At 31.6% G+C, this 27,245-nt stretch overlaps 1 protein-coding gene across 1 annotated transcript in view; it reads right to left on the bottom strand.

Annotated features, from left to right (window-relative positions):
• Window positions 1–19,234, bottom strand: part of NLGN1 (neuroligin 1) — a 446,380-nt gene extending 427,146 nt beyond the window's left edge. Inside the window, exon 1 of the mRNA XM_029939860.1 lies at window positions 19,087–19,234. Coding sequence (XP_029795720.1) covers window positions 19,087–19,207 — 121 coding nt within the window. The 5' untranslated portion in view covers window positions 19,208–19,234. The remainder of the gene's footprint in view (window positions 1–19,086) is intronic.
• Between the last annotated feature and the right edge of the window lie 8,011 nt (window positions 19,235–27,245).

The raw sequence follows: 27,245 nt of genomic DNA on the forward strand, positions 1-27,245 counted from the left end.
CAGAAGAAGAGAGAGAAAAGGGCAGAAAGTCTATTGAAAGAAATAATTGTTGAAAACTCCCCTAATACAAGGAAGGAAACAGACATTCAGGTTCAGAGCATTCCAAATAAAATGAACCCAGAGATCAATACTGTGCCATATTAGAATTAAAATGTCAAAACTCAAAAATAAAGAATCTTAACAACAACAGGAGAAAAACAAATTGTTGCATACAAGGGAAACCTCTAAGGCTATCACCAATTTTTTAACAGGAACTTTGCAGGCCAGAAGGAAGTGGTGTGCTGCTTTCAAAGTTCTAAAAGAAAACATGTCCACCCAAGAATACTCTGCTTAGTAAGATTATTCAGAACTGAAGAAGAGATAAAGAATTTTTCAGATAAGTAAAAACTAAATGAGTTCATCAACAGTAAACTGGTCATGTAAAAAACATGTTTTCACTGGAAAAGGTGAATATATAGTAAAGGTGGTGGAGAGATCGCTCATAAAGCCTGTATGAAGCTTCAAAGACAAAAGAAGAAAAATTAACTAAAGCCACAATAATTAATTAAGGGATATATTAAATGAAAAGTGGTAAAATATGACATCAAAAAATATAAACTGGGAAGGATAAAAATGCAGAGTTTTGAAATTTGTTCAAATTTAAGTTGCTATTCACTTAAAATAGACTGGTATATATATGGAATGTTATATGTGAACATCACAGTAACCACAAAGCAAAAATTTATAGTAAATACACAAAAGAAAAAAGGAATCTATACACATCACTAAGTAAAAACAAAATATCTCAAAAGAAGAAAAAAAGAGAAGAAAGAAACAGAGAGTAGCTATAAACTAATTGTAATATAATAATAGTAAGGGCTTTAACATCACACTTATATCAACGGGTAGATCATCAAGACAGAAAATCGGTAAGAAAACATTGGCCTTAAAATACATATACTTAATTCCATTAGGTGGATTTAACAGATACCTACAGAATATTCCATTAAGCAGCAGAAAAATATATATTCTTCTCAAGTGTACATGGGACATTCTCCAGGATAGATTGCATGTTAGGCCACAAAACAAGTCTCAATAAATTCAAGAAGCCTGAAGTCATATCAAGCATCTCAAGGTATGAAATTAGAAATCTACTGCAAGGAAAAGACTGGAAAACTCACAAAGATTATTAGAGATTAAATGATATGCTACCGAGCAAATACTGAGTCATTGAAGAAATAAAAGGGGTAATTTAAAAATAAGTAAAGACAAATGAAAACAGAAAAATGATTTACCAAAATCTATGGGGTGCAGCAAAAGCAGTTCTAAGAGGAAAGGACATAGTAATATAGGCCTAATTCAAGAATCAAGAAATTCTAAAAGGAGAATAGAAAAGATCACTGAAACTATGAAGGGGCTCTTTGAAAAAAGAAACAAACTTGACAAAACTTCAGTTAGCCTCACTAAGAAAAAAGAGAGCTTAAATATATAAAATCAGAAACAAAAGAGAAGTTACAAGTGATATAAAGAAATACAAAGGATTATAAGAGAATGCTATGAGCAATTATACACCAAAAAAACTGGACAACCTACATGAAATGGATAAACTTGTAGAAACACACAGCATTCCAAGACTGAATCAGGAAGATGTACAAATCTGAATAGACTAATTACTAATAAGGAAATTGAATCAGTAATCAAAACTTCCCAACAAACCAAAGTCCAGAACCAGACAGCTTCACTGGTATGTTCTAGTAAATATTCAAAGATTTAATACTTGTCCTTCTCAAATTCTTCCAAAAAAATAAAGAAAAGGAATGCTCCCAAACTCATTTTATGAAGCCCAGCACTACCTTGATACCAAAACAAGTTGAGGACACTACACAGAAAAGAAAATTACAGGCCAATATTCCTGATGACCATAGATTAAAAAAAAACCCTCAGAAGTATATTAGCAAACCAAATTCAACAATACATGAAAAGCAACATACTCATTATATATATTATTCCACAGACACAAGAATCATTCAATATTTGCAAATCAATTAATACAATATACCACATTAACAAAATGAAAGATACAATTATATGGTCATTTCAATAGATACAGAAAAAGCATTTAACAAATTCAACAACCAATTATGATACAAACTCTCAAAAAGTGGGTATAGTGGGAATATACTTCAATATGATAAAGGAGATATATGAGAAATCCATGGCTAATATCATATTCAATAGTGAAAAAGAGCTTTTCCTCTAATATCAGAAACAAGGCAGGAACCCCCCCACCCCCACCTTTATGCAACATGTTATTGGAAATCCTAGCCACAGCACTTAAGCAAGAAAAAGAAATAAAAGGCATACAAATTGGAAAGGAAGAAGTAAACCTGTCACTATTTGCAGATTGCATGATATTATACATAGAAAACCCTAAAGACTCCACCAAAAAACTGTTAGAACTAATAAATAAATTCAGTAAAATTGCAGGATACAAAATCAATTGATTTTACTAAAAAATCCATTGTATTTCTATAAACTAATAATGAAAATCAAAAAGAGAAATCTAGAACAATTCCATTCACAGTTGCTTCAAAAAGAATAAAATAGCTAGAAATAAATTTAACCAAGAAAGTTAAAGAGTTGAATATTGAAAAATATAAAGATATTGATAAAAGAGAAGATATTTCATGTTCATGAATTAGAAAAATTAATATTGTTAAAATACTCATTCTATGCAAAACAATCTATAGTCTACCCATTGCAATCTCTATCAAGATTCCAATGGCATCTTTCATAGAAATAGAACAAATAATTCTAAAATTTGTATAGAACACAAAAGACACTGAACAGCAAAGCAATCTTGAGCAAGAACAAAGTTGGAGGTATCATGTTCCTGGATTTACAACTATTCTACAAAGTTATAGTAATCAAAATAGTATTATTTGGCATAAAAAGAGACACAAAGGTCAATGGAACATAATAGAGAGCCCAAAAATAAACCCATGCATGTACAGTTAATTAATATGACATTGGAACCAAAAATATTAATGGGAAAAGGACAATCTCTTCAGTAAATGGTGTCAGATGTGCACTGGTGGTAGAGTGGTAAGCATAGCTGTATTCCAATAAATGGTGTTGGAAAAACTGAACAGCTACTTACAAAACAATGAAAATGAGCCACTATGATATACTATATAGAAATTATCTCAAAATGGATTAAAGACCTGAATTTAAGACCTGAAACCATAAAACTCCTAGAAGAACACATAGGCAATAAGCTGCTTGACATTGGTCTTAGAGCTAATTTTTTGGTCTGACTCCAAAGTGAAGGGCAACAAATGTAAAAATAAACGAATGTGATGACACCAAACTAAAAGGCTTTTCTGTATGGCCAAGGAAACCATCAATAAAGTGAAAAGACAACGTATTGAATGGGAGAAGATATTTGCAAATCTTATCCAATAAGGCATTAATATCTAAAATGTATATATAACTCATGCAACTCAATAACAAAAAAACAAACAATATAATTACAAAATGGGCACAGGATCTAAACAGACTTTTTTCCAAATAAGAAATACAGAGGCCCAAGAGCCATATGAAAAGATGTACAACATCACTAATTGTCAGGAAAATTCAAATCAAAACTATAATGAGATACCACCTTACACTAATGAATGGCCATTATCAAAAAGAAACAAATATTAAATGTTGTTGTTATTTCATCCCATGAACTGTTGATGAAAATACAAACTGCCACAGTTACTGTGGAAAACAGTATGGAGCTTCCTCAAACAATTAACAGAATTACTATATGATCCAGCAATTCTACTCCTAAATATTTAACCAAAGAAAATAAAAACACTAACCCAGAAATATATATGCACTCTTATGTTTATCACAGTATTATTTTCAATAGGTAAGATATGGAAGCAACCTAAGTGTCCATTGACTGATGAATGGATAAAGAAGCAATGTTACATATATGCAATGGAATACTACTCAGCCATAAAGAGGAATGAAATCTCACTATTTGCCACAACATGGATGAACCTTAAGGGTATTATGCTAAGTATAATAAGACAGAGAAACACAAATACTGCATGATTTCAGGTATATGTGGAATCTAAAAAACAAAGCAAACAAACCAACCAACCAACAAACCAAAATAAAACCCAGACTCCTAGATACAGAGATTAATGGTTACTAGTGGGGAGAAAAATTGGGGAGGGTGAAATAGGTGAAAGGGATCAAGAAATACAAACTTCTATTTATCAAATAAATAAGTCATAGGGATGTGATATACAGACTGGGAAATACAGTTGATAATATCGCTTTAACTCTGTGTAATGACAGCAAGAACTAGACTTAGAGAAGTGGTCATTTTGCAGTGTTTGCAAAAGTAGAATTACTATGGTGTATACCTAAAACTAATAGAACATTGTATGTTAATTATACTTCAATTACATTTAAAAAAGAAAAACTATACTTTGGTATTCAATGTTAGACAATGAAAGATATTTCTAGTCACTTACATTAGATATATTGGAACCTCTATCAATGTTCAATAAAAGAAAAAACCTCCAACCAAAATATCAGTATATAATATTACCAAATCATAATCCTGATGCTAAGGAACATTTTAACTTACATCAATAGTCTTTATAATGATAAGTGTTTACTCAAGGAAGACACAGTGATCGTGATCAGTCACATGATCTGAAAGAGTATGAGAAGAAAACAGCAAACCATATGTTTATCTTTTATAAAAGAGAAAAGAAATCTAACTTTTCTAACACATAGAATGACACTGAAGTCTTTCTTGGATATGTAAAGGAAACATGTTTTTTAAGTACACATGTCATATAAACATGTCATTTACAGTGCAGGAGGACTCCTGAGGGCAGGGAGGACATTGCCTGACAGCCTGTTATGTCCTTGTTAATTTCATTATTGTAAGGTATGCCGCAGATTACATGAGCCTGCTTGGGTAGTTTTATATTTATGTTATCTAATTTTAATAAAACTAGCACTCACCAGGGACCAGTGCCTTCAAAAGATTCCTGCAAATACACCACAGATTGAAAATATTACAGGTACCAATAAATCACAACAAGGGCAAAGCTGACACGTTTTGTGTGTGAATGTGTTAGGAATGAGCTCATAGCCAACTAAATTCCAAGGTAGAAACCATGACAATTTAATCCTACCTGATAAGAATTCTGTCTTCAAAATTGTCAAGAAATAAAATAACTATTATTTTATATTTTTATTTAAAAATGTTTAATTTTGAGAGACAGAGTGCGAGCAGGGGAGGGGCAGAGAGGAAGGCGAAACAGAATCCGAAGCAGGCTCCTGGCTCTGAGCTGGCAGCACAGAGCCAGATGCGGGGCTCAAACTCACTAATCATGAAATCATGACCTGAGCTGAAGTTGGACACTTGACTGACTGAGCCACCCAGGCACCCCAAAGTAACTATTATTTTAAAATGTTTCATTTTCAAAATTTCTATCTTCTGTGTATTTTTGTAATATATAATCCATTAATACCATGGTATATGAATATCACTTGTAAATCTATTTATGAATTGAGGGCTTTTGCTTCAAAACTCTTACCTAACAGATAAGTATAATCAAAAAAGTAAAGCACCTACAGTCTAGAGCTGAATTGTCCAAAAAATGGCCACTATCGACATTAGACTATTGAGTACTTAAAATGTGACCTGCATCACGGAAGAACTGTATTTTATATTTTATTTAATTTTAGTGGATTTAAAATTTTAAAATAAAGCAGCATTAAATATTGTTTTCTAACACAACTGTATTATTTGGGGAGGACTTTATTCACTTTAGCTGTTGGGTATATAGCATCTGAATTTAGATGTTATATAAGTATAAAAATGTTTTCATGAATGAAAATGCATATGTTCCATTAATAATTTTATGGTGATCCACCTAAAATTGATAATTGTTTAGTTGAATGAAATATTAGGTTCAATAAAATAATGTTTTTAAAATTAATTTTGTCTTCCTTTTTATTTTTCTTAAATGTGGCTACTATAAAATTTAAAACTACATATTTGATTGCATTGTATTTATATCTGATCCAGAAGCAAAGTAGTGAATAAGGAGGTTCCTAAAATGAATATTTAAGAAAATAGGTCTATAACTTTTACAAGATTCAAGACTAGAATAATAAATCAAGGTTTTAACCTATACAAAGTATACATATACACACAAATTTAACATAATGTGAAGATACTTTTTATTGGGATTTATTGAGCTTAATGGAAATACTGACATATAGTTACTGCCATAAAATTACATTGTCATTGCCCAATTTTAATTCTATTTCAGAAAAATAGCAAATGTTTTGCTCCTATGTAAAAACTGGACCAAAAGCAAAGGACAGGAAAAAGAAGAAAAGGATAAATACAGCAATCTTTTGATATTTTTAAGAGAATGACAGAAAAGAACAACTATAGGATAGGGATCATATTCTATTTTTAGGAAGGAAACCTAAGTAAATTATCCTTTCCTCTTAAAAACAGCAGAGGATCTGGGCCAGCCACAGAAGTCTTCTATATGAAAACCCACTGACTCAGTCATCCTATACTAGTGTGTTAACAACATAAAATAATCAGTAGTTTTCTCTATAAAACAAATATCCAGTTAGAAGATTTTACCTACAGGATACACACATAGCATGGAAATCCATCTCTTCTACATGGCTTTAATTTCCATCTCCCCTGACCCCATCTGCTCTATATCTGAAAGATGCCTCTTGCTGGACTCCAGCAATGAGCAGAGAAAATGTAACTCCTAGGCTAGATGACTGCAGGAAATAGAGCATAACCAAGTGTGGTGCATGAATAAGCTTAAACGACAGGGTTTGGGTTGTTTATTTTTAAACATTTCATCATAGAATTCTATTTTTATAACTGCCCCCTACCTGCAATCCCACATGAGAAATTTCCTTTGAAAAAGTCAGTGCTTAGAATGAATATTTTTGATTTCTCTGAAGAACTGTCATGTTTTATACCCCTTCTGATAATTAGAAATAAATAAAACTTGGAAGAGTTTCCAGCTCAGAGTGCAAGTCATCAACTCAGAAAATGTTCTGAGATTTTGCTTTTTGTCTTTTCCAGGTCTTCTATTTTCTCTAGACTTGATTCATTATTTACATCTGAGTGTAATTTTATGTATATACTCTCATAACCTATCACAAATACTTTCAATAAAATGGAAGGGTAAAAATATGTAAGTTTATTAAATGTGTAGTTAACTGTCTTTCTAAATATCAAGATTATATAAATTATGATAAAATATTACCAAAGGAATATATGGATAATATGTATTTAAATGCAGATAGCCTGGGATTAGGGAAAAGCCTGATGTGGTTCCTATAAACATGAACCACAAATATGAACTCTCAACTATAAACTGTCTGCTTTGGTAAATATTACAGATTGGCTTTAAAACAGAAGTGTCAAGGGGTGCCAGGGTGGCTCAGTTAAGTGCCCAGCTTCAGCTCAGGTCATGATCTCCTGGTTCATGAGTTCAAGTCCCTTGTTGGGTTCTCTGCTGACAGCTCACAGCCTAGAGCCTGCTTCAGATTCTGTGTCTTCCTTTCTCTCTGCCCCACCCCTGCTCTTGTTCTTTCTCTCTGTTTCTCTTAAAAAAACAAAAAACAAAACAAAAAACAAAAAACAGAAAACAAAGGAAAAAACCAGAAGAGTCAAAAATACACTCTGAAAAACATATCCTTTGTTGACTTTAAACAGATACAGCTGTGGTACATTTCAAGGAAAAACACAATCTAGTTAAGCAATTTTTTAAATTTATGCTAAAAAGAAATAAAACATATTTTTAAAGCTTAAAATATTATGGAAAAAATAAAATAAAATAAGTAAAAAAAATTGATAACAAAAAAGCTTATTTTCATTCAAAATCAAGAATCTTGAATAATTAAAGGACAAAAAAATCATTACATATTATATTCTGTCAAAAAAAAAAATGCTGCAGGGGTTCCTGGGTGGTACATTCGGTTAGGTGTCCAACCTCGGCTCAGGTGATGATCTCATGATTTGTGGGTTTGAGCCCGGTGTCGGGCTTTGTGCTCAGAGCCTGAGCCTGCTTCAGATTCTATATCTCCCTCTCTCTCCCCCTCCCCTGCTTGTGCTCTGTCTCTGTCTCTAAAATAAATAAACATTAAAAAAAACTTGAAGAAAAAAATGCTGCAAATTATAATGATATTAACACAAATCCTTTTTAATAATTTATTTCTTTTTGAGTATGTTACATAGTCTGTTAAGAGAACTGAGTCTTCTAGAAAAGGGACTGCTTTGAAAAGCTCAAATGCAAGAAGCCAACAAATATCAGAAAGAAATTAGTATTTCTCTTGGATATGTCTCATATCAGGAATATGCCACAGCTCTTCAGAGGGGTTTCTTTGGTGACTTTGTTGATGCATAAATCAGCTGAGTAATACAGCTTGCCCAGTACTTAGAAATTTTTCTTAAAAAGTAATTAAATGTATTGTTCGGTTAGATAAAATGGTGGGTATGTAAGTACTCAATAGTTTAAGATCTCTCACCCCAAACTCTCTCTGTTTGTGGCAATAATTGAACACCTGTAATTAAATTCAAAACAGGTGACATATCAAAATGCAATGAAATTATAAAATTCTTTTCTTTCATTCTTTTTCATTCAAAAGCAAGCTAAACTAAAAAGCAAAACCCAAGGCTTTTTTTTGGACCAAAGAGGAAAAATGTTGACACTGGGCAAAGAAGATACTCATATCTCCATTAGAAAAAAATCATTATTATGACTAACTTGCATGGTGCATGGCTTTCCTGTCACAATAAGGCAGGTGAGGGAGAAAACCTTCAATTGTCTCTGAAGATTCCTATGATTACACTCTCATTCCATAGACCAATAGCTAAGGGCTGGCCCCTCCCCTCTGGGATCCTTTCCCTGTTTATTGTATTTCACAGACCAATTTTGCTCATTACATTCAAATAGAGAATTTTGCCGGGTGTTTGTGGGTAGTCTGTTTGTTTGTTTGGATTTTTGCATTTTTACCACAGCTGCTTGTTTAAATGCTTATTTAGCTTCTAATCTTACATCTTTTAAAACTATTTCAAAATATTTTATCTGTCATTTAATATTTAACTTTGTAAATGTGTGGGAGAAAAAAAAAACAAAACTAAAATAAAAATCAAACTCAGCAGGAGGCTAGCATGAGAGGTACCAAAAACCAAACGAAACAAAACAAAATGTTTCCTGAAGCCCTCATTCTGCATTTCACTTCCACAAATATTCTTTTTCTTAACATCTTCATCTTTTCAGAAACACAACTTATCAAAATTTGTACTAATAGTTTTGTTGGTTTGTTTCATGTCGATCTTCCTTACATACCTTGAAATCTAGAGAGGAAGGATTGAGTCAAATATATATATATATTTTTTTTCATTGTGAACCCAGACTACCCCAACTATCGGGACTCTATAGTAGGCACTTATCCAATGCTTGTGAATTAATGAGTGAATAAATGAATGACTGAGTTAAGATGATGACTTCTGCTCTGAAAAGGAAACTAAATATCTTTTTGCTCATGGTTTGTTAGTTGAAGTCTTTTGAGTACTTGAAAATAGTTGTCCAATTCTGGATCCAGAAGAACACCTTGACTAGGAATGAGGGAAATTTTTATTCTATGTTCTTAGGTCTTCTTCCAAATGACTGATCTTAATATTTCAAGAAAATAATAAACCACATACTTCTAACTTCCTCCCTCTACAACTAAGAGCTTAAATAAGGTTATATTAAAAACACAGAAAGACAAATAAGGAGACATCCTAATATAGTAATTTATTACAGTCTCTTATATTGGCCAGTCTCTGGAACAATACAGATCATACTGATTCACATTCCTTCAAGACAGGAATTCCAAAGAGTTCTCCATAATGCTGGTTTGATTCATGAAAGATGTAAGATAATAAGAATCAAAATAAGTCCCTTTAAATAAGCAGCTGTGGTAAAAATGGAAAATGCTGGTTTGATTCATTCCATTGTCATTCATTCCACTATTGGCAAAACCTTTATGTTGCTTTTTGTGTAAGAGACAGATTTCCACAGTCACCTGAGTCAGCCAAGGCTTAGTTGTTCCCTCAGTTTTCTGTGAGCAAAACACCTGCCTTGTTTACTGACTTTACCAAGCATCTCACTTTAACGAGGCACAAGCCATGTTTTTTTTTTGTATTCATAACAGATTGTCAACACTGATCAAGGTCTAGGCCTGCTCAACACACTTTTTGAAATGCAAATCTAATCATGTCACTAATCTGCTCAATGCCCTATCATTGTTTCTCATTGTTCTTCGAAGTCCTACGTCTTTAAAGAGATGCTGCCTGTTTTAACCTTACCTGATACTACCTACCCTGTACTCCAACGTTTCTAGCTGAGTTTGCTCAGTCCCTTTAACACGTCAAATCTTTCTCTTCCTCTGGCTTTCACCCAAATTTTCCTCACTGCCTGAAGCTCTGCCTCACCCTCCAGCCAATGACCACATTGGATTAATACCTATTGATTCTTCAGATTCACATAAATTCATTCAACAAATATTTTCTCAGCAAATCCCACATGTCAGGGACTATTTCTGGCTTTGGAGCACTAGACAACAACAACAAAAAAACAATCCAAATATAAATGGAGATAATCAGGTATGATCAATGTAATGCAAAGATCATTAAAAAGTAGATGACTTGTGATACAGTGGCTCTTGTTAGATTGGTTGAGCATGGATGGTCTCTTTGAGGAGAAACATTCAAACCAAGATCAGAAGACTGGGAACTAGCTCCAAACAGGTCTAGGGAAAGGAAACAGCAAGTATAAAATATCTAAAATGGGAATGAATTTGGTGTGTATAAAGAACAAAAGATGAAGGCACCTGGGTGGCTTAGTCCATTGAGTGTTGACTTCTTGATTTCAGCTCAAGTCATGATCTCACAGTTTGTGACGTTGAGCCCCACATCAGGGGAGCCTGCTTGGGATTCTCTCTCTCCCACTCTCTCTCTGCCACTACCCCACTCTCTCTCTCTCTTTCTCTCATAATAAATAAATAACCCCCCCCAAATAAAAGAACAAAAGATGACTAGAAATGAAAGGAACAGCATTTTGAGATGAACTAAGATATAGGTACAAGAGGTGCAGACACTAAGAGATACAGATACATGATATAGATTTATGAAAGGTTTTGTCAGACAGGTCAGGGGAGGAGTTTGAATTTTATTCTAAGTGAATAATGGAAAGCCACTGGAGGGTGGTAAGCAGAAAAGTGAACTGGCATATTTTATATTGTAAAAAGATAATCTGATTTTGCTGTATGGAGAATGGATTATAGGTATGGAGCAAAAATGAAAGAGGAAAATAACATAAGAGGGTCAAGGAGACTTAGCTTAGTTTGGAAAAGGGGGAAATCGAAGGAAGAAGACAGATCTAGGAGGCATATTGGAATAATTCAGCAAGAGAAGCTGATGAATTGGATGTTGAGCATAAAGGAGAGACAAATCAGGGAAAAATCTATAGAGTTTTACCCGTATGACTATAAATAACATACTTAACCTTTCTATTCATTTGTTTCTGCACTCATAAAATTGGGAAAATAACACTCCTACCTCATAGGGTTACTGTGGAAATTTAATAATGCAATTAATGTAAACTGCTTAAAATAGTTTTTGGAATATAAGAAGTCCTCAGTGAGTGTGGCTACTATGATTATTGCTATTGTTGCAATTATTATAATAATTGTGGAAGACAAGGAAATACACACATGAGAAAATCAACATATTTTAGTCATTAAGTTTAAAATATTCATTAGATATCTCCATGGAGATGTTGATAGGCAAAAGCATATAAGCTTGAAGTTTTAAGGAAAGGCAGTCCTGAAGATAGTTTTGGAAGTTGCTTCCATAGAGATGGTATTTAGAATCATGCATGATGTCCCCCAGGGAGACATTGTAGGGAGGAAAAGGAAGGGAGCCAACAATTCTGCATAATGCCATTTTAACATTTAGAGACCAGGTTAAGAGAGAAAGAGCCAGGGAAGAAGACAGAAGAAGCAGACAGTGTGATAAGAAGTAACCCTGGGGTGATGCCATGAAACCGCATACTAAGAAGGGACTAGTTAACTCTCAATGCAACAGAGAGATCAAGTAATTTAAGGGCAGAGAAGTGGTCAATGGAATTAACAAACTGGAGTGCTTGGGAATCTTGACAAGGGCTTTCTGAGTAGAACATAAGAAATGGAAACTTGAATGTCACCTCCTTTGAGAAACATTTTCTGACTTTCTAGAATAGATTAACACTTGCCATTTCCCAAGTACGCGTCATCTAGATAATTGTAAAGAAAGTTGGCTTTGCACTAAATCATTATCTATGTAAAAGATATCATTTGTATAATTATTCTTTATTTTCCATCTTGCCTACTGGCTAGTAATACACTGGATAGCAGGGACCACATCTCTCATGTTTTTCAAATTATCCTCAATAACTAATAGAATGTCTGATATATAATATTGCTCAATTTATATTTAATGAATGAATAAATTAACAAATGACAATACATGACTGGTTCAGAAACACATTTTTTATAACACTTTTATGAATTTTTGAGAGACAGACAGAGTGTGAATGGGGGAAGGTCAGAAAGAGAAGGAGACACAGAATCTGAAACAGGCTCCAGGCTCTGAGCCATCAGCACAGAGCCCAACGTGGGGCTCAAACCCACCAACTGTGAGATCATGACCTGAGCTGAAGTCAGACCCTTAACAGACTGAGCCGCCCAGGAGCCCCAGAAACGTATTTTTAAAAAAAAACCAACATCTTTTAACTAACACCAACATTAATTTCAGGTTTATATTTTCAGGTTATTCCTAAATTTTTGGCATAACTAAATAATTGTTTTTATTATAAACCACTTGAAATCATTTTGGGAAAGTAAGTTGAATAAAAATAGTGAACAAATAGTCTACTTTGCCCTGTGGCATTATCTGTTTTAAATTTCTTTATTCCAAAGGACAAACAATATCTCCACTCCAGTAGCTCATTTTAGCACTCAATCTCAAACTGATTACCATCCTGCCCTTATTAAACCTCAGCTGATATAGATATTTGAGAATAGAAATCTATGGACCAAGTTAACTGTCCATTGCTTTCAATTGGTTTTTAACTCTATCCTATTATAAGTGAACTCACCAAATATCTTCTTTAAATTATGTTTGGTTAGGCATTTTTATGACACTATAGAAATTGTGGGCATTTATTTTTATGTTCTTGTCTTTTATAGAGTGTTAATTTAAATAATCACATACTGAGAATACATCTGTATCTTCTAAGGACATCAAAACTATCATAGGATTCCAATATTGTTCAGTGTTCCAAATAAAAACAAGCCATATGATAATTTTTGCTAGGGTATATAGTGTGATAAAAAGCTGAGGATATTTTATGGTTAATATGTATATTTGCTTTATCTGGTAATAACAATTACAAAATTCGATCCATTATCCCTTTTCCTTTATATCTAGGAAATTAAGATATACATTTTATACTTAAGTCTAATACAGATTCATGGTCTAAATCTCTATATCTTTTCTCTAAAGTGCATTCCTATGTGATTTTAGCAACTTATTTACATGTGTATTTTTGTCACAAATTATCTCCACTTTTTTGAAGTAGAAAGAGTATGAATAAAGAAAAACTAGGGGCGCCAGGGTAGGTCAGTCAGTTAAGTCTCTGACTTTGGCTCAGGTCATGATCTTCCAGTTTGTGTCGGTTTGAGTCCCATTCGGGTTCTGTGCTGACACTCAGCCTGGAGCCTGCTTTGGATTCTATGTCTCATTCTCTCTCTCTCCTGTTTGTGCTCGCTCTCTCTGTCTCTCAAAAATAAATAAACATAAAAATAATTAAAAAAGAAAAAGAAAAACTGAAAGTGCTTTTCTCTTCCCTTTAGTTAATCCCAGAGATAATCGACTTTTTATGATTTTATTCAAATAAAACCAATCTTATGAAGACATTTTTGACTTTTCAAGGACAGCCGGACCCTCTCTTCTACCTCCCAAGAAAATATTCGGATTATCTTATAAAATTTAATATTTTATTATATATTGCTTTCAAATTTAAGGTCACATTTAAAGATTTTTGTTTATTTGTCTGTTTTAGGATTTACAGCCAAACAGAAATAAAAACAATGCCAAAAAAAAAGACAAAACAAAAGCCAAGAATAATGATAAAACATTGTAGCACTTCATAAATTAATATGCTTTTCTCTTTATAATTTTCTTCTTTTAATTCTCTTTATAATTTTTTTTTGAGAGAGAGAGAGAGAGAGAGAGAGACAGACAGACAGACAGAGAGCAAGCCAGGGAGGGCCAGAGAGATGGAGACACAGAATCTGAAGCAGGCTCCAGGTTCCGAGCTGTCAGCACAGAGCTTGACATGGGGCTTGAACCCACCAACCATGAGACCATGACCTGAGCTGAGGTCAGTCACCCAACTGACTGAGCAATCCAGGCACCCCAATATGCTTTTTGTTTTAAATCATAAACATAACCTAGACTTTACCAAGTTTCCCTGCTGCTAGATTGCTCAGATTCAAAATTAATCTCAATCACTGCATCCATAGCAATCCTTCTGGTATTCTTTGCTTTTTAAATTATTATTATAAAAATATTATTATAAATATGAAATAGAACGCCAATTATTGTTCTCTAGTGAATGTTTATTTCTCCCCTCTATTAGATTAAAACTTACTTTATTGTTCTTACTTTTTGTAGAAGATGTGTACTATTGGAGCAAGCATTATATGTTTGATAACTGAGCACCGCCAATGTTATGTTTACTTCTGTCACTTGTCTAATAATACTTGAAGTATTATCATAAGGTAGAGAATATTGTGATAAAAATCAACAAATCTCATTAGCCATTTCTAATAGAATAAAAATTAATTCAGTTGTTCATTAAAGTTGATATGCAGAAAAATAAAAAAAACCCAAAAGTTTGTGTTTTAAATGATTTAGCCCTACATGGCATTATAAAGTAAGCTAAGTGTAATTCTTCAAATATAATTATATACACTTCAAACTTTTTCCTGAGACATTAGACTCTAAAACTTGCCAAATATCAGATAGATATTAGTACTTTTAAAATCTTTAAAACAATAATTTTCTAATCTAAGTCATAGAGGTTAGAATATGCATACGTAATTGCCTCCAATATAGTCAAAGAAAGATCAAAGTTATATTAAATTTCCATCAGATAAAAATCACATTTGCCTCAATTAGATCATAACAGTGTTATAAAATTTTTTCATTTTCTCTAAAACTTAAATAGGCAGTTGAAACACATTTTTAACACTAAATTAGTTAATAAGTTTTTCATTTTTGAGATGTGAAAATATATCATGTAGTCCTATTTCAAGTGTTAAATGCACAATACCCGATCCTAACAGTGTGTGATTTATTTCATATTTCCTGGTTCTTGTTTATAAGGGCATATGTTTATCTTATCTACAACCATAATATTTAATATTTTTCTCCCTTTACGTCTTTTAAGGACATATAATCAAAATACTTCTCCTTAAATTTCCATTATAGTAAATTTGTTAACCATATACTATAATGTTAAAAATAAGTCCATTAACCATGATTTTAAATGTATTTTAAAGAACTATGCAACAATGTACTAAATAACAGAGGATGAAGAGTTAAAGCTGGCTGAGGACAAAGAATATACACAACCAGAAGTGAAAGAAAGTTTAAACATTCACTAGACTGAATGAGATAAGATTGCAGAGAGCTCAAGAGGAAAGATAGGAAATGAGATTAACAGGCAGAGCCCTGCCTGTTTTTTTATCCTTTTTACCCCCTTCTCTTTTTTCAATCTTATTAGCAGCGTTTCTTATTATCATAACAGGGATAGTCTATGTTACCACTTCAAAGGAAACCACGGAAGGATCTCAGTTGATACACTAACTTGTACTTGTTTCTAACTTCATCAGAACAATACTATAATAGGATATCTTTTTTTCTTCTAAGCCACTTTACTTTGCAGTGAACAAAATCTTATTTTCAAAATGAGATGCTTTAAACTGAAACCTTGCCTCTAGATAGTTGTATAAATTTTATTTCAAAAATATTATCATATTTTAGTTATTACTAAGACAAACAAATAAAACCTATAATATTTCTCCTCTGAGATGGTAAAATCGATCAATTACATTACCTGTTTCAGACATCTTGATTATTTCTGCCAATCTTCTGAGAGCAATAGTTTTGTAATTAGTCAAATTATATATTGAACCCCCAAATTCATATCCTTCGTACTAAAGCACCCAATCCAAAACAGAGATCAGGATTTCCTCTGATGTGGGACCAAATTTTATCTTCTACTTAATCTCCAACACCCTCCCAAATGCAAACTAAACAGCAGTAATTTTGGATCCCATACTCAAGAAATCTTGGATTACCTTGTTACTCTTAGACAAATTATTAACAATGAAAACCCTAATAGTTTATTGTAAATAGCCTGTCAGATGAGTTGTTGATCTTGTTGTAGTATACCACACATGCAATGTGCACTGAAACAAATGTTTCAATAATTTAGTTTTATGAATTAATTCATTTAAATCTATTTTCACAAAGCCCAATACATATTTTAGTAACAAAGTGGCCAGAATATACCTGTTCCAGAACTAGTGTTCCAAAATGCATCAAAAATTGTTCTCCAACAGAGTTTTGTGCTTTATCATGTTGAGAGGTCTAGAAAGGTCCCCTGATTCTTAATTCTGATTATTAGTGAGCAACAAAGGAGCCAACTGAAAGTTAAACCCTAAACTGCAGTACAACAGAACAAATATTTAGCATCATCAACACCAACTCTGCTTGCCATTTTACAGACCAAGAGATTCACCAGTTTCTTCATTTTTTAACTGATTAATCTACTGTCCTGCCATTCAGTCATTCCGAGCATGGCATTTAGAGATAGGATATGAGAGCAAATACCAGATTCAAACTGAACCAAAGTCAAGTCCTCATCAGTTTTGGACATTTAAAAAAAAAGCAAAGATTTAGTAACATAGCAGCTTGATTTATGGAATCTTACTTTATGTGAGTACAACTAAACAAAGTGAGGCAACATAAGCTGTGGCCAAAATATTTTTTTATTAAATAAATATATATGATTAAGTGGATGGTCAAGTCCTTGAAACATTGCTGTCACAATTTGGCATTTAATTTTAAATTTACAACTGGCAAACTCGTGACTGCAACAGGATTTTCAGCTTGAGAAATTCATAAAAAAATTGAAAATAATAATATAAGCAACTAAGCTATAAATAATACTTAAAGTTAAATGTATTAAAATGACTGCTTCAGGATTTTCAACTTGAGAAATTCATAAAGAACTTGATAATAATAATATAAGCAACTGAGTTATAAATAATACTTAAAATTAAATGTATTAAAGTTAATTAATTAATTAAATGTATTAAATAATTAAAATTAAATATATTAAAATACTGAAAAGTCTTGCATAAAAAACAAATGACAATATTAATATATTTAAAATTAAGAAGATGATTATGGACAGCTCTTTATATCTCTTTCTAATATACAGTTTTCATCGGTGGGAAAACATACATTCTCACCCACTGAAATTATAAGAATATCAGAAGCAATGCCTGATTAGACACTATGGGAAACTAATGTGTACTTGAAAAATGTTACAGAAATATTTTACAACTAAATTTGCCATGTTATACATATTGTCCAATGTACTCCAAATTCAAAATAGGAAACTAGAAAACAGATTAAGATTTCACTTTGCAGGGCTAATATATCTCCTTCCCTAAAACATACAAGCTCAATTGAAAAAAATAGTTTGTTTATATTTTGAGATTGGCATGAACACAGGCTTATGATTACATAGAAGTAACTAACACTGAAGAGGAAAACAAAACTGATTTTCAATGGCCAAATAAATGATATGAACAATTATTATAAAAAAGAACTTAACTTAAATTCCTTTCTCAAAATCTTTTAAAGAATGACAGTGAGGTACCTCTTTGTGTGCAAATAACTGTATAAATTGTATACCTTTAAAAAGAATATAGTATGTAATCAGACTTTAAAAGGTTAAGATTAAAAAGATAAAATCTTGTGTGATCAATTGTACTCTTTTAGGAAATACTCTTAGCTAAAATGCCACAATAAAAGTGTTTTATTAAATGATAAAGTAATTTCATTCCCCAAACTGTGGCAATACTATGAAAATAAACTTATACAAGTAGAATATCAAGTTTATCTTTTAATAATGGGTTATTACATAAAGCAATATATCAGAGTATTTGATGTTATTTTGAAAATAATATTTCCCTGTGATTTTCTTCAAACCAAGGATCTCCAATTTGATTTCATTTTATATATATATATATACATATATATATATATACACACACATTATTGACTTGAACTCTTTATCACTTTATGATATCAATATGTTTTCCAAATCAAATATTTCAACATAAATACACTTAGACACATATTTTTAATTCTGATCTGACCAACTTTTTAAAAACCCAAACTTGTACCACAATGACAGACAAGCCATCCCCAAAGCCAGCCCATCCACATATTCTCAAAGAGACTATAAACTTTTTCTAAGCTCATGTCAAATTTCAGGCAATTTTATGGCATTGTAAGAAAGAAAAGTAGAAGGGAAAATTCGTCCAGGGACTAATTTTTCTTTAGAAAAGCCCTGATATTGTTGCCTTTCACAGTTCTATAAAGGGAGACCAGGAAAACCATTACACAACAATGTGAATAATTTCACCACCTTTCACTTTCAAATTTTAAAATCAACCCTACCTGCTATTCATCATGTAATTTATAAACAGACTTATAGAATTTATTAAAAATATCAAAAATTTTTGGTTCAAAAATATCAACAAGCATAGAACAATGAGGGAAACAAAGCCAAGCCAAACAAAGGAATAAAAAACAAAACTATCACATACTTCATGGATTAATGGTGAAAAGAAGAGACTTCTTACCAAGTACCCCAAGTCGATAGTTGACTGTGATGACGATCACATTGCCATAACTTGCCAAGACACTCCCATCATATAAATTTCCAGTACCTTCCATATATGAGCCACCATGGATATACACCATCACTGGTTTGGGACCCCCACTGTCCCGAATATCTGAAAAACAAATGGTTGGCAATTCTTCTTATGCTCAAAAAACACAAATCATGAAGCAGAGAATAGGTTTTCCATTTTAGGGACAAAAGAGCATGATTTTAATACAGTTCTTTAAAATGCTGTTTTGTTAAAGTGTTTCTTCAGCAACTCATATAATGAGCTATTATGAAAAAGAGCAATAGATATCCACTGTTTTCTAGATAAAATTCTGTTTAAATTTATAATCAGAATTTCAAAACTTGGACAAATTGAAAATAGGTGTGAATGTTAGTGCTTTCTGACTTATTTCTAAGTTGGTAGTAGAACAAAAAAAATAATAATCATTCTTAGAACTATTGTTTTTAAATGTCCTGGACCTAATTTGGAATTTATGAATCATATACTAAAGATAATGTTATTACTGCTTTTGTAAATAAAACACTCTGTTTTTCCATTTCTTATTTACTATAAATGCATCATAATTATATTGAATAATTTATGCTCTATTTTGTGAACATAATTATAACACTGTCTTATGGGTTGCAGGGTTTCATTTCACAACTCCAGTATTAATTGGCAGGTGAATGTTTTTGGGTGGTAAAGTCTGTATTTTTGTTTTTGCACTTAGTGGACTGTCACTTAAATGGTATTTTTTAGTGAAGTATGGGTTATCTGCCCGATCTACCTACCTTACTCTTTGGAAGAGAAATTATTTTCTCACCTCTTTATGTAATAGTATACTTTTTTTAGTCTCACTTTGACTCTTTGATTTTGTCATGTAGACATTTAACAGAATATAGCTAAGTCCAGGTGTGAAGTGCCAAAATTTAAGATAATTTTTCAAAAAATTTTTAATGTTTATTTATTTTTGAGAGAGAGAGACAGATTGTGAGCGAGGAAGGGTCAGAGAGAGAGGGAAACAGAATCCGAAGCAGGCTTCAGGCTCTGTGCTGACAGCTCAGAGCCTGACACACAGCTCAAATCCACAAACTGTGAGATCATGACCTGAGCTGAAGTCAGCAACTTAACCGACTGAGCCACCCAGGTGCCCCAAAATTTAAGATGATGTTACAGTGATTTCTACAGCTCTGAGTTTTAATCAACTGTGTTTGTTTTTCTAAGATACTATTCCCAAATTTTATAGTTTTCAATAAGGATCTAAAAATAATATATTGGGGAACATAAGATAATTTTAATAAGTATCAAGAATGTTCTAATTTCTAGAGAAATACATGCTTAACTTTATATTGGCAAACATGGTTATAATTATTATATATTGAAATATTATGTATGTATGCATATGATTATGAATACCTACATACATAAAACATTACTATTCTATAATAGCTCATTATCTCTTCTACTTAAAGTGAAACAACATTAGATCAAGTGTATTATCTTCTTAATGCCAATATTAAAAGTGTCATTTAAAATTACAGTTTTATTCCTTTGCTTTTGACATTTTTTGGTCAAATTTAAATTTTCTACATCTTTACAATTGAAGTTTCTGCTTTCAGAATGGACTAATATAATACTAATGCATTGAAAAATCTAGTGATTATTTAGGTGCTGCTTTACATTTCCTGGGAAAAGGATGACCAGTATAAATGTTTCAATTTTTCTACTGTGATAACAAAGTGATTTTCTTAAATGAAAAATCCTTTTAGGATCAGGAATTGCAGCTGAACTCATTTGTCCGGATTTTCAAATTGGAGAAATAAGCTCATTACAGAATTTAGAGACTTTTTAAAAAGACTATTTTAAATTTGACTTAATACCAGTATATAAATTTACCATAAGCCCAGCCACTTCCAACGGTGTACTAGAGAAGAATGTCTTACTTTTAAGCGGTGAGAGGAGGATACTTTGACATAGAAACTATCCATTAGACCAAGCTCCATTTAGAAGAAAAATCTAAATTTATTTTCTTCTTAAATCCTTGGGAGGGAAAATGGTATTCACTCATTTGTAAAGATTTGTGGGCTTGTGGAGATGTTAGGCTTACACAGAGAAAACAATCCTTTGGAAATTTTTAAACTATCCTCAATTTTTAAATGCCTGTTTGCTGCATACAGTTTTAGCTTATTTTTCTAGTATGGCTGGCACTGAAGAAGCAATAATAAATTATTAAACTGAAATCATTAACTGACTGTTCACAGCAGACACTGTACTCTGCTAATTGTATGCTTGTAGGTAGCACAGAGGGAGGCTGTTTCAGAATTCTTCTTTAATTAAAATTACATAGAATTACAAAGCACCAACTGTGAACAGTAATGAAATCTTGGTAGAACCATTCTGTTCACCTGGAAAACAATACAGGCACACATTGAGAAGACTTGCCACATTTTATACCTAATAACAAAATGAAGTGGACATTGTCAAGAAACACTGAAAATATGACAATACGTCCTAGGAGTCTTTTGAGTGGTATCTCTTTATTTTTCTTTGGAAATTAGAATTGACAGATTTACTGATCGTTTGGGCTGATTGTAATTTCCAGTTTGTCTTTTCACACTTCTCAAAGATTTCAGGCTTGTCTAAGAACTTAATATATCAAGCAGATCTTTTCCATAAAGTTATATGAAATTCTAAGGCTATGTTCTAAACAGTATTTCTTTTTGCTTGAAGTAATCCTGAAGCTAATTTTTTATGGGGTATTAACCATAAAAATAAGTAAAGTTATTTTGTATAGCAACTCTTAAAATTGCTAATAAAGTTTGGAAAGGTGCCATATTTCTATTACAGAACAATTGCTATCCTATGATAGTGTTTTCTTAATAGTATACAGTCTTTTTGATGAAAATATAAATAGTAAATAGTTTAAATATAGTAATGTCATAATAATATAATAGTAAGTATAGTTTAAATTGTATTTATATTTTGTTTGATTTTTTTAAAAACAGAATCTTTATAAGTGAAACTAATATGTCAGATAGCTTTCATTCTTTTAATAATGAAATTTTGGGGAGCCATTATGTCTTTAGTGCAAATGTATTTAAAGTCTTTTAGTAATTTATAATAAATTTATTAGAGCCAAGTCATGCTTCTAAAGCTTATCTAATATTTTTTCTTTATAAATAAAGTGAATTTTTACCTAAGATTTCCGACTTTGCCTAAACAGCTGCTACTAACTTTACAAAAATCAAAACCACTCTCAGGCACTCAAACACTAGTTCCGGTCCAGTGAAAATACAAATTTTCATAACACATAGTTATATTTTCCATTTTGTGTATTTTTCAAGGCTTTTCCAAACCTCTAAATCTCTGAAGAGAGTGGGATGGTAACAATAACATAGGAGTATTTTTTATGGTAAGAAAGTATGTAAGTGTTTAAACTTGGAATCTGAGTAGATATCTCTATTTTAAATTTTAGTAACTATTTTATCTTTCTGATAAACCAAAATTTTAAGGCCAATGTGGCAAGTGTCAATAGTTCTAGAGCATTTAATGGGGATTTATTTGTGCCTGACAACCAGGATTTGAAAATCACAATTCTCCTTAACGGTCTTAATGAATAAGTATAGTCACATAACTCCTTAAACAAGTTTAGTGGTTTCCTTTTTCTTAAAAAAGTCATGAAGTTTTTAATTGCCCATAATTTAGAGGTTCTGGCATTTAAAAGTTTTTAAAATATGGGATATTGCCTCAATTAAATTTTTCTCTGATATATTTAAAGATATTTCAAGGTATTTTTGTGATCTCCTTTACTAATTTTACCAACCTCAGTTACCAACTATTTCCAAACCAGCAAAAGAATATAAAAGTGTTGACTTAATATCATTCTTAGTTAAAAATATATAAAAAAATCTATGAGCAATTTTAAGAGGCTCTATGTAGAATATAAAATTGCATTTGAATATGAAACATTAAGGTATTCTCAGCACAATTAAAAAAAACTTAAATACCTCTTAAATTCCCAAAATAAATGGGTAGAAATCTCAGGTGTTGCTTTTACTCACTTTCATCACTTCAGATTAGTCTTTTTAGAACCATGAAAACAGTCTATGAAATATGTAGTTTTGGGGGATATTATAAAACACAAATGAAAAGTGATAAAGTTGTGTTTGGCCTAAGATTAACAAAGGAATAATGGTAAAGACACAAAGGAGAATAAAAAGTAATGATAATGCTCCACTGAGAAGCCTTGCGTCAGGTTAAGTGAATGAGGGGCACACTCCAGTCAATGCCTTTGGTGGCCTCTGAATGCAGTGGATGACATAAGGACCTAGAAATCTAGTAAAAGATTTGGGTTATCCAGGAGTAATGGAGAATGGGTAACTAGACTTTTGACTAAAGTAAAAGGAGTAATTTATCAAGTAGTTTTTATTTGTTTGCTTTATGGCTAGTGATGCTGATTTAGAATTTGAAACAAATTAAATATGAAAGTCGGCCTTGGTTTTTATTTACACTCACATCTAAAAAATAATTGTAAAAGAAATTCAATAGTAGATGCTCACACATTTCTACAAAGGTTTTTTTTTTTAATCCTAAAAAAATTGACTTATCTTTCTTGTCTTCAAAACAATTATCCAAAATGAAAGCACACAGGAATAGACTTAACTTGAATTGACTGCTCTTACATTCTACACTTTTGGGCATTTAAAATATTTATTGATTTGATAACTCTTGTGACTGACTGGCTCAGTACTTAACCTGAATACTACTTGACAATTTAAATGGGGTTTAGTACATTTTTAGTGGCGACTTAAAAATGTTAAATGTGCTTCAAAACAGGTCTATAAAATAGATTCACATTTACAGGGCTTAGCTCACTCTGGTCCCTCAAAGGTATTTTTGGAAACATATAAATGTCTTACTTAATATTATTTTATCAAAAGAAAAGAAGTACATTAAGTCAGCAATCAAAATATTTTTAAATAGGAAAATTATGTGTACTAAGCTTGGAGTACTTTCAGAAAATTTGGAGTTTGCAAGGCTACACACTAAGAAGTCTTTTATATTTAAGTATTATTTAGTTAAGAATTTTCAGAGTTAAGGATTTTCTCAACAAATCTCAAAGCCCCTATGTGGAAGCAGTCTTCTTAACTGTGAGAACAATGTCAACAAATGTCTTAAATGTTTGAAAATTTCAATTTCCAACAGCATTTTTAAAAAGCACAATTTGCATTTTAACATTATAAGTTTATTTTTAGCTACTTAGCATTCAAAATGACAACTCTTGGGCAGTTATAATGATTTATTTCAAATATCAATGACTGCTTTGTGTTTTATCTTTAATCCACTGTTGGGGTTCATAGTAAATGTACTTTTAATCAAAGGTCATCAATTTCATTCAATCAAAATATTTCTTAACTTTTATAAAAATATTAAAACACAATATTATTTTTAAGCTTTCAGTACTTCACCTATAATTTTCTACTGTGATGCAGTTTACTAAATATATATGAAAATAATTTAAGTTGTTTAGTAAGGATGCTTTCATTCATGTTTTTAACTCATTGAACTAGTACTTATGCTGGTCTGCTTGTGGCTTACTTTATTTTGAAAAACCATTCTCCCATATTATTAATATTTTTGTGAAATTTAATTTCTAGGGTTCTGGGAATTACTTTTAAGCTTGGGATTACACTAGTCACTTCTCTAAGAATCAAAATTTGGGTAGCATTAAAAAAAAAAAGTCCTAATTAGAATGAAGATGAACTGAAAATATCATTGAGCCCCTCTGGACACTCTACCTAACACCAGGTAAAGGTACACAATAGAATGAGAAATGTCAAATCAATCTATCAAGTACTAACATTTATAAAGTATATCAGAATTGTACATCATAAGAAAGTTAGAAGGAGAAAACACTGATATTAGTGAAGTAGGAAATATTTTACTGCTTACCATTGGCAATTCTTTGAAAATCAGAAGATTTCCATTTGTCGATCTAGAAATTATCTAAATAGGTGGAATGCCTTTACCTATATAATTTATTTACATAATATTTAAGCTATTCAATAGAAAACAGTACTTTTGTCATCTAAATTATATTGCTCAAGAAACACTTTATATCAGCTTTTAGTTTTCCTTCATTTTATTGGGTATGGGGTTCTTTTTAAACAAATACCAAATGTAAAAATGAAATACATTCTGATATTGGGTAAAATATTTACATAGATTAGAAAACATGCAAAATGGGTACAAAGAGACTACAGGGGAGAGATTGTTAGTTCAAAGAATATGGACAAATTTCATTCAAAACATGGGATGAAACATATCAAAAGTCAGTTCAAGATAACAAAAAAAAATGCCCCTCTTTCTAAAACACTTGAATGGTTGGCATCAAAATGTAAAACTTAACATTTATTTTGAAAAAAAATTAAAAATGTATATTTATATGTAACAACAAGCAAGAAGACAAAACACATCAAAAACGGGAATTATAAACGACTCTTCAAAAAAAGACAAGAATTAAAAAAATAGAAAGGGGTGGAAAAAGTGATTGAGGCCCTTGTCATGCAAATAGATTTGGTGGAAAAAAAAATACCTTCATCTTCAGCACCGTCATTATCACCTAAATCATCTGTCTGTTTCTTTGTAAGGGGACCTAGGATTGAGAACGGAGAAATGGAGGGAAAAAAAAAAAAGACAATTCAAGAATAAACAAGACTGAGGGGAAAAAAATAAATGTAAATACTAAAATTCTCAAGGGTATTTCCAAAAAGAGTGGGGAAGTGGTTAAATCAAAGTTGATTATCTATTTTGTTTAAGAAAAACAAAAAACAAAAAACAAAAAGAATCCCTTTCCCCAAAATATCTTATAGAAGATTTGGTTTATGAATATATCCAGCATAAAAAATACATTATGGTTTGAAACTCAAGTCATAAGCAAAGGAAATGATTTTTTTTAATATCTACTGCATATAAAAAAGTAAACAGTTTTAGCTGAAAGAACTTAATTTATTCAGTGTCTTTTCTAATTTGAATTGGTGACAGCAATAAAGAAAGTAGGCCAAACTCATCTTTAATTTGGGACAATATAATAACATTAGGGAAAGCAGAGATATGAACATTTTTTACAGTATTTTTTTTCTCCTTTTTTTTGGTAAGAGCGTTAACACTTGGATTTTACACATTTTTATATCATACATTTTTCCCAAACTGTGACTTTTTAAAATTACTTGTCATTAAACAAATATTTCCCCATCTGTTTAAATTAAATATTACCTGTGGATTTAAGACATTTGCAACCTGCACAAAAATATGAACAGATAATCGCATCACTCTGTAGAGCAAAGCTACCATCATTAGAAGTCAGTGTTTAGTTATTAAGGAAGTTACAGAGTCAGGGCTTATATTTCATAAGCAATTTAGTAATATAACAGAATTATGCCCTTGTGCAATTTCATGTCCAGTATAGTTATTTATAATGGAATCATGTTTTAGGATAGTAATTGCATTAAAATCCTGTGAATGTTTAATAAATGTTTTACTATACTTAACAATACTAATTTGCTAAAATAAAAGAGCACACCAAAGGGGAAGTGAAAGGCCATTTGAAAGTAATTTTAAGTGTCACATTATTGACATACTCAGTGCAACAAAAAAGCAAGTGAAGCCCCACATTTCTTTTTGTTTCCACAACCATTTAATTTGTACGACATTTCATAATCCTCATGCAAAAAGCAATCATTACAAACACAGGACACTCAAGTTAAAAGACAGCCAAACACAGCAGTAAGCAAGAGAGAATTTTGTCATGCAAAAAATAAGAGTCATAGAAAACGGAAGGGGAAAAAAAGACTGAAAGTTATATATTGATTTCAATAATATAAATAGAAAAGAAGCAGGCATTAACTCTAAGCACACTTCATAGGGAAAAATTGTTAAGCATTTGGAGAAAGATTTCTGAGTCTTTTCAGTGATTACTGTGCATTATGTTTATAATTCAAACTATACCTATTATCACAACCCTCAAAGAATGAAAAACACCATCCCAGAAAATGGAAGAAAAAAAAAAACCACAGAGAAATAATCCAGTTATGTTTCATCAGCTCAGAGAAACATCCTTGAAAAATAGT

Source organism: Suricata suricatta, chromosome 5 (genome assembly GCF_006229205.1).
Source record: "Suricata suricatta isolate VVHF042 chromosome 5, meerkat_22Aug2017_6uvM2_HiC, whole genome shotgun sequence".
Lineage (NCBI taxonomy): Eukaryota > Metazoa > Chordata > Mammalia > Carnivora > Herpestidae > Suricata > Suricata suricatta.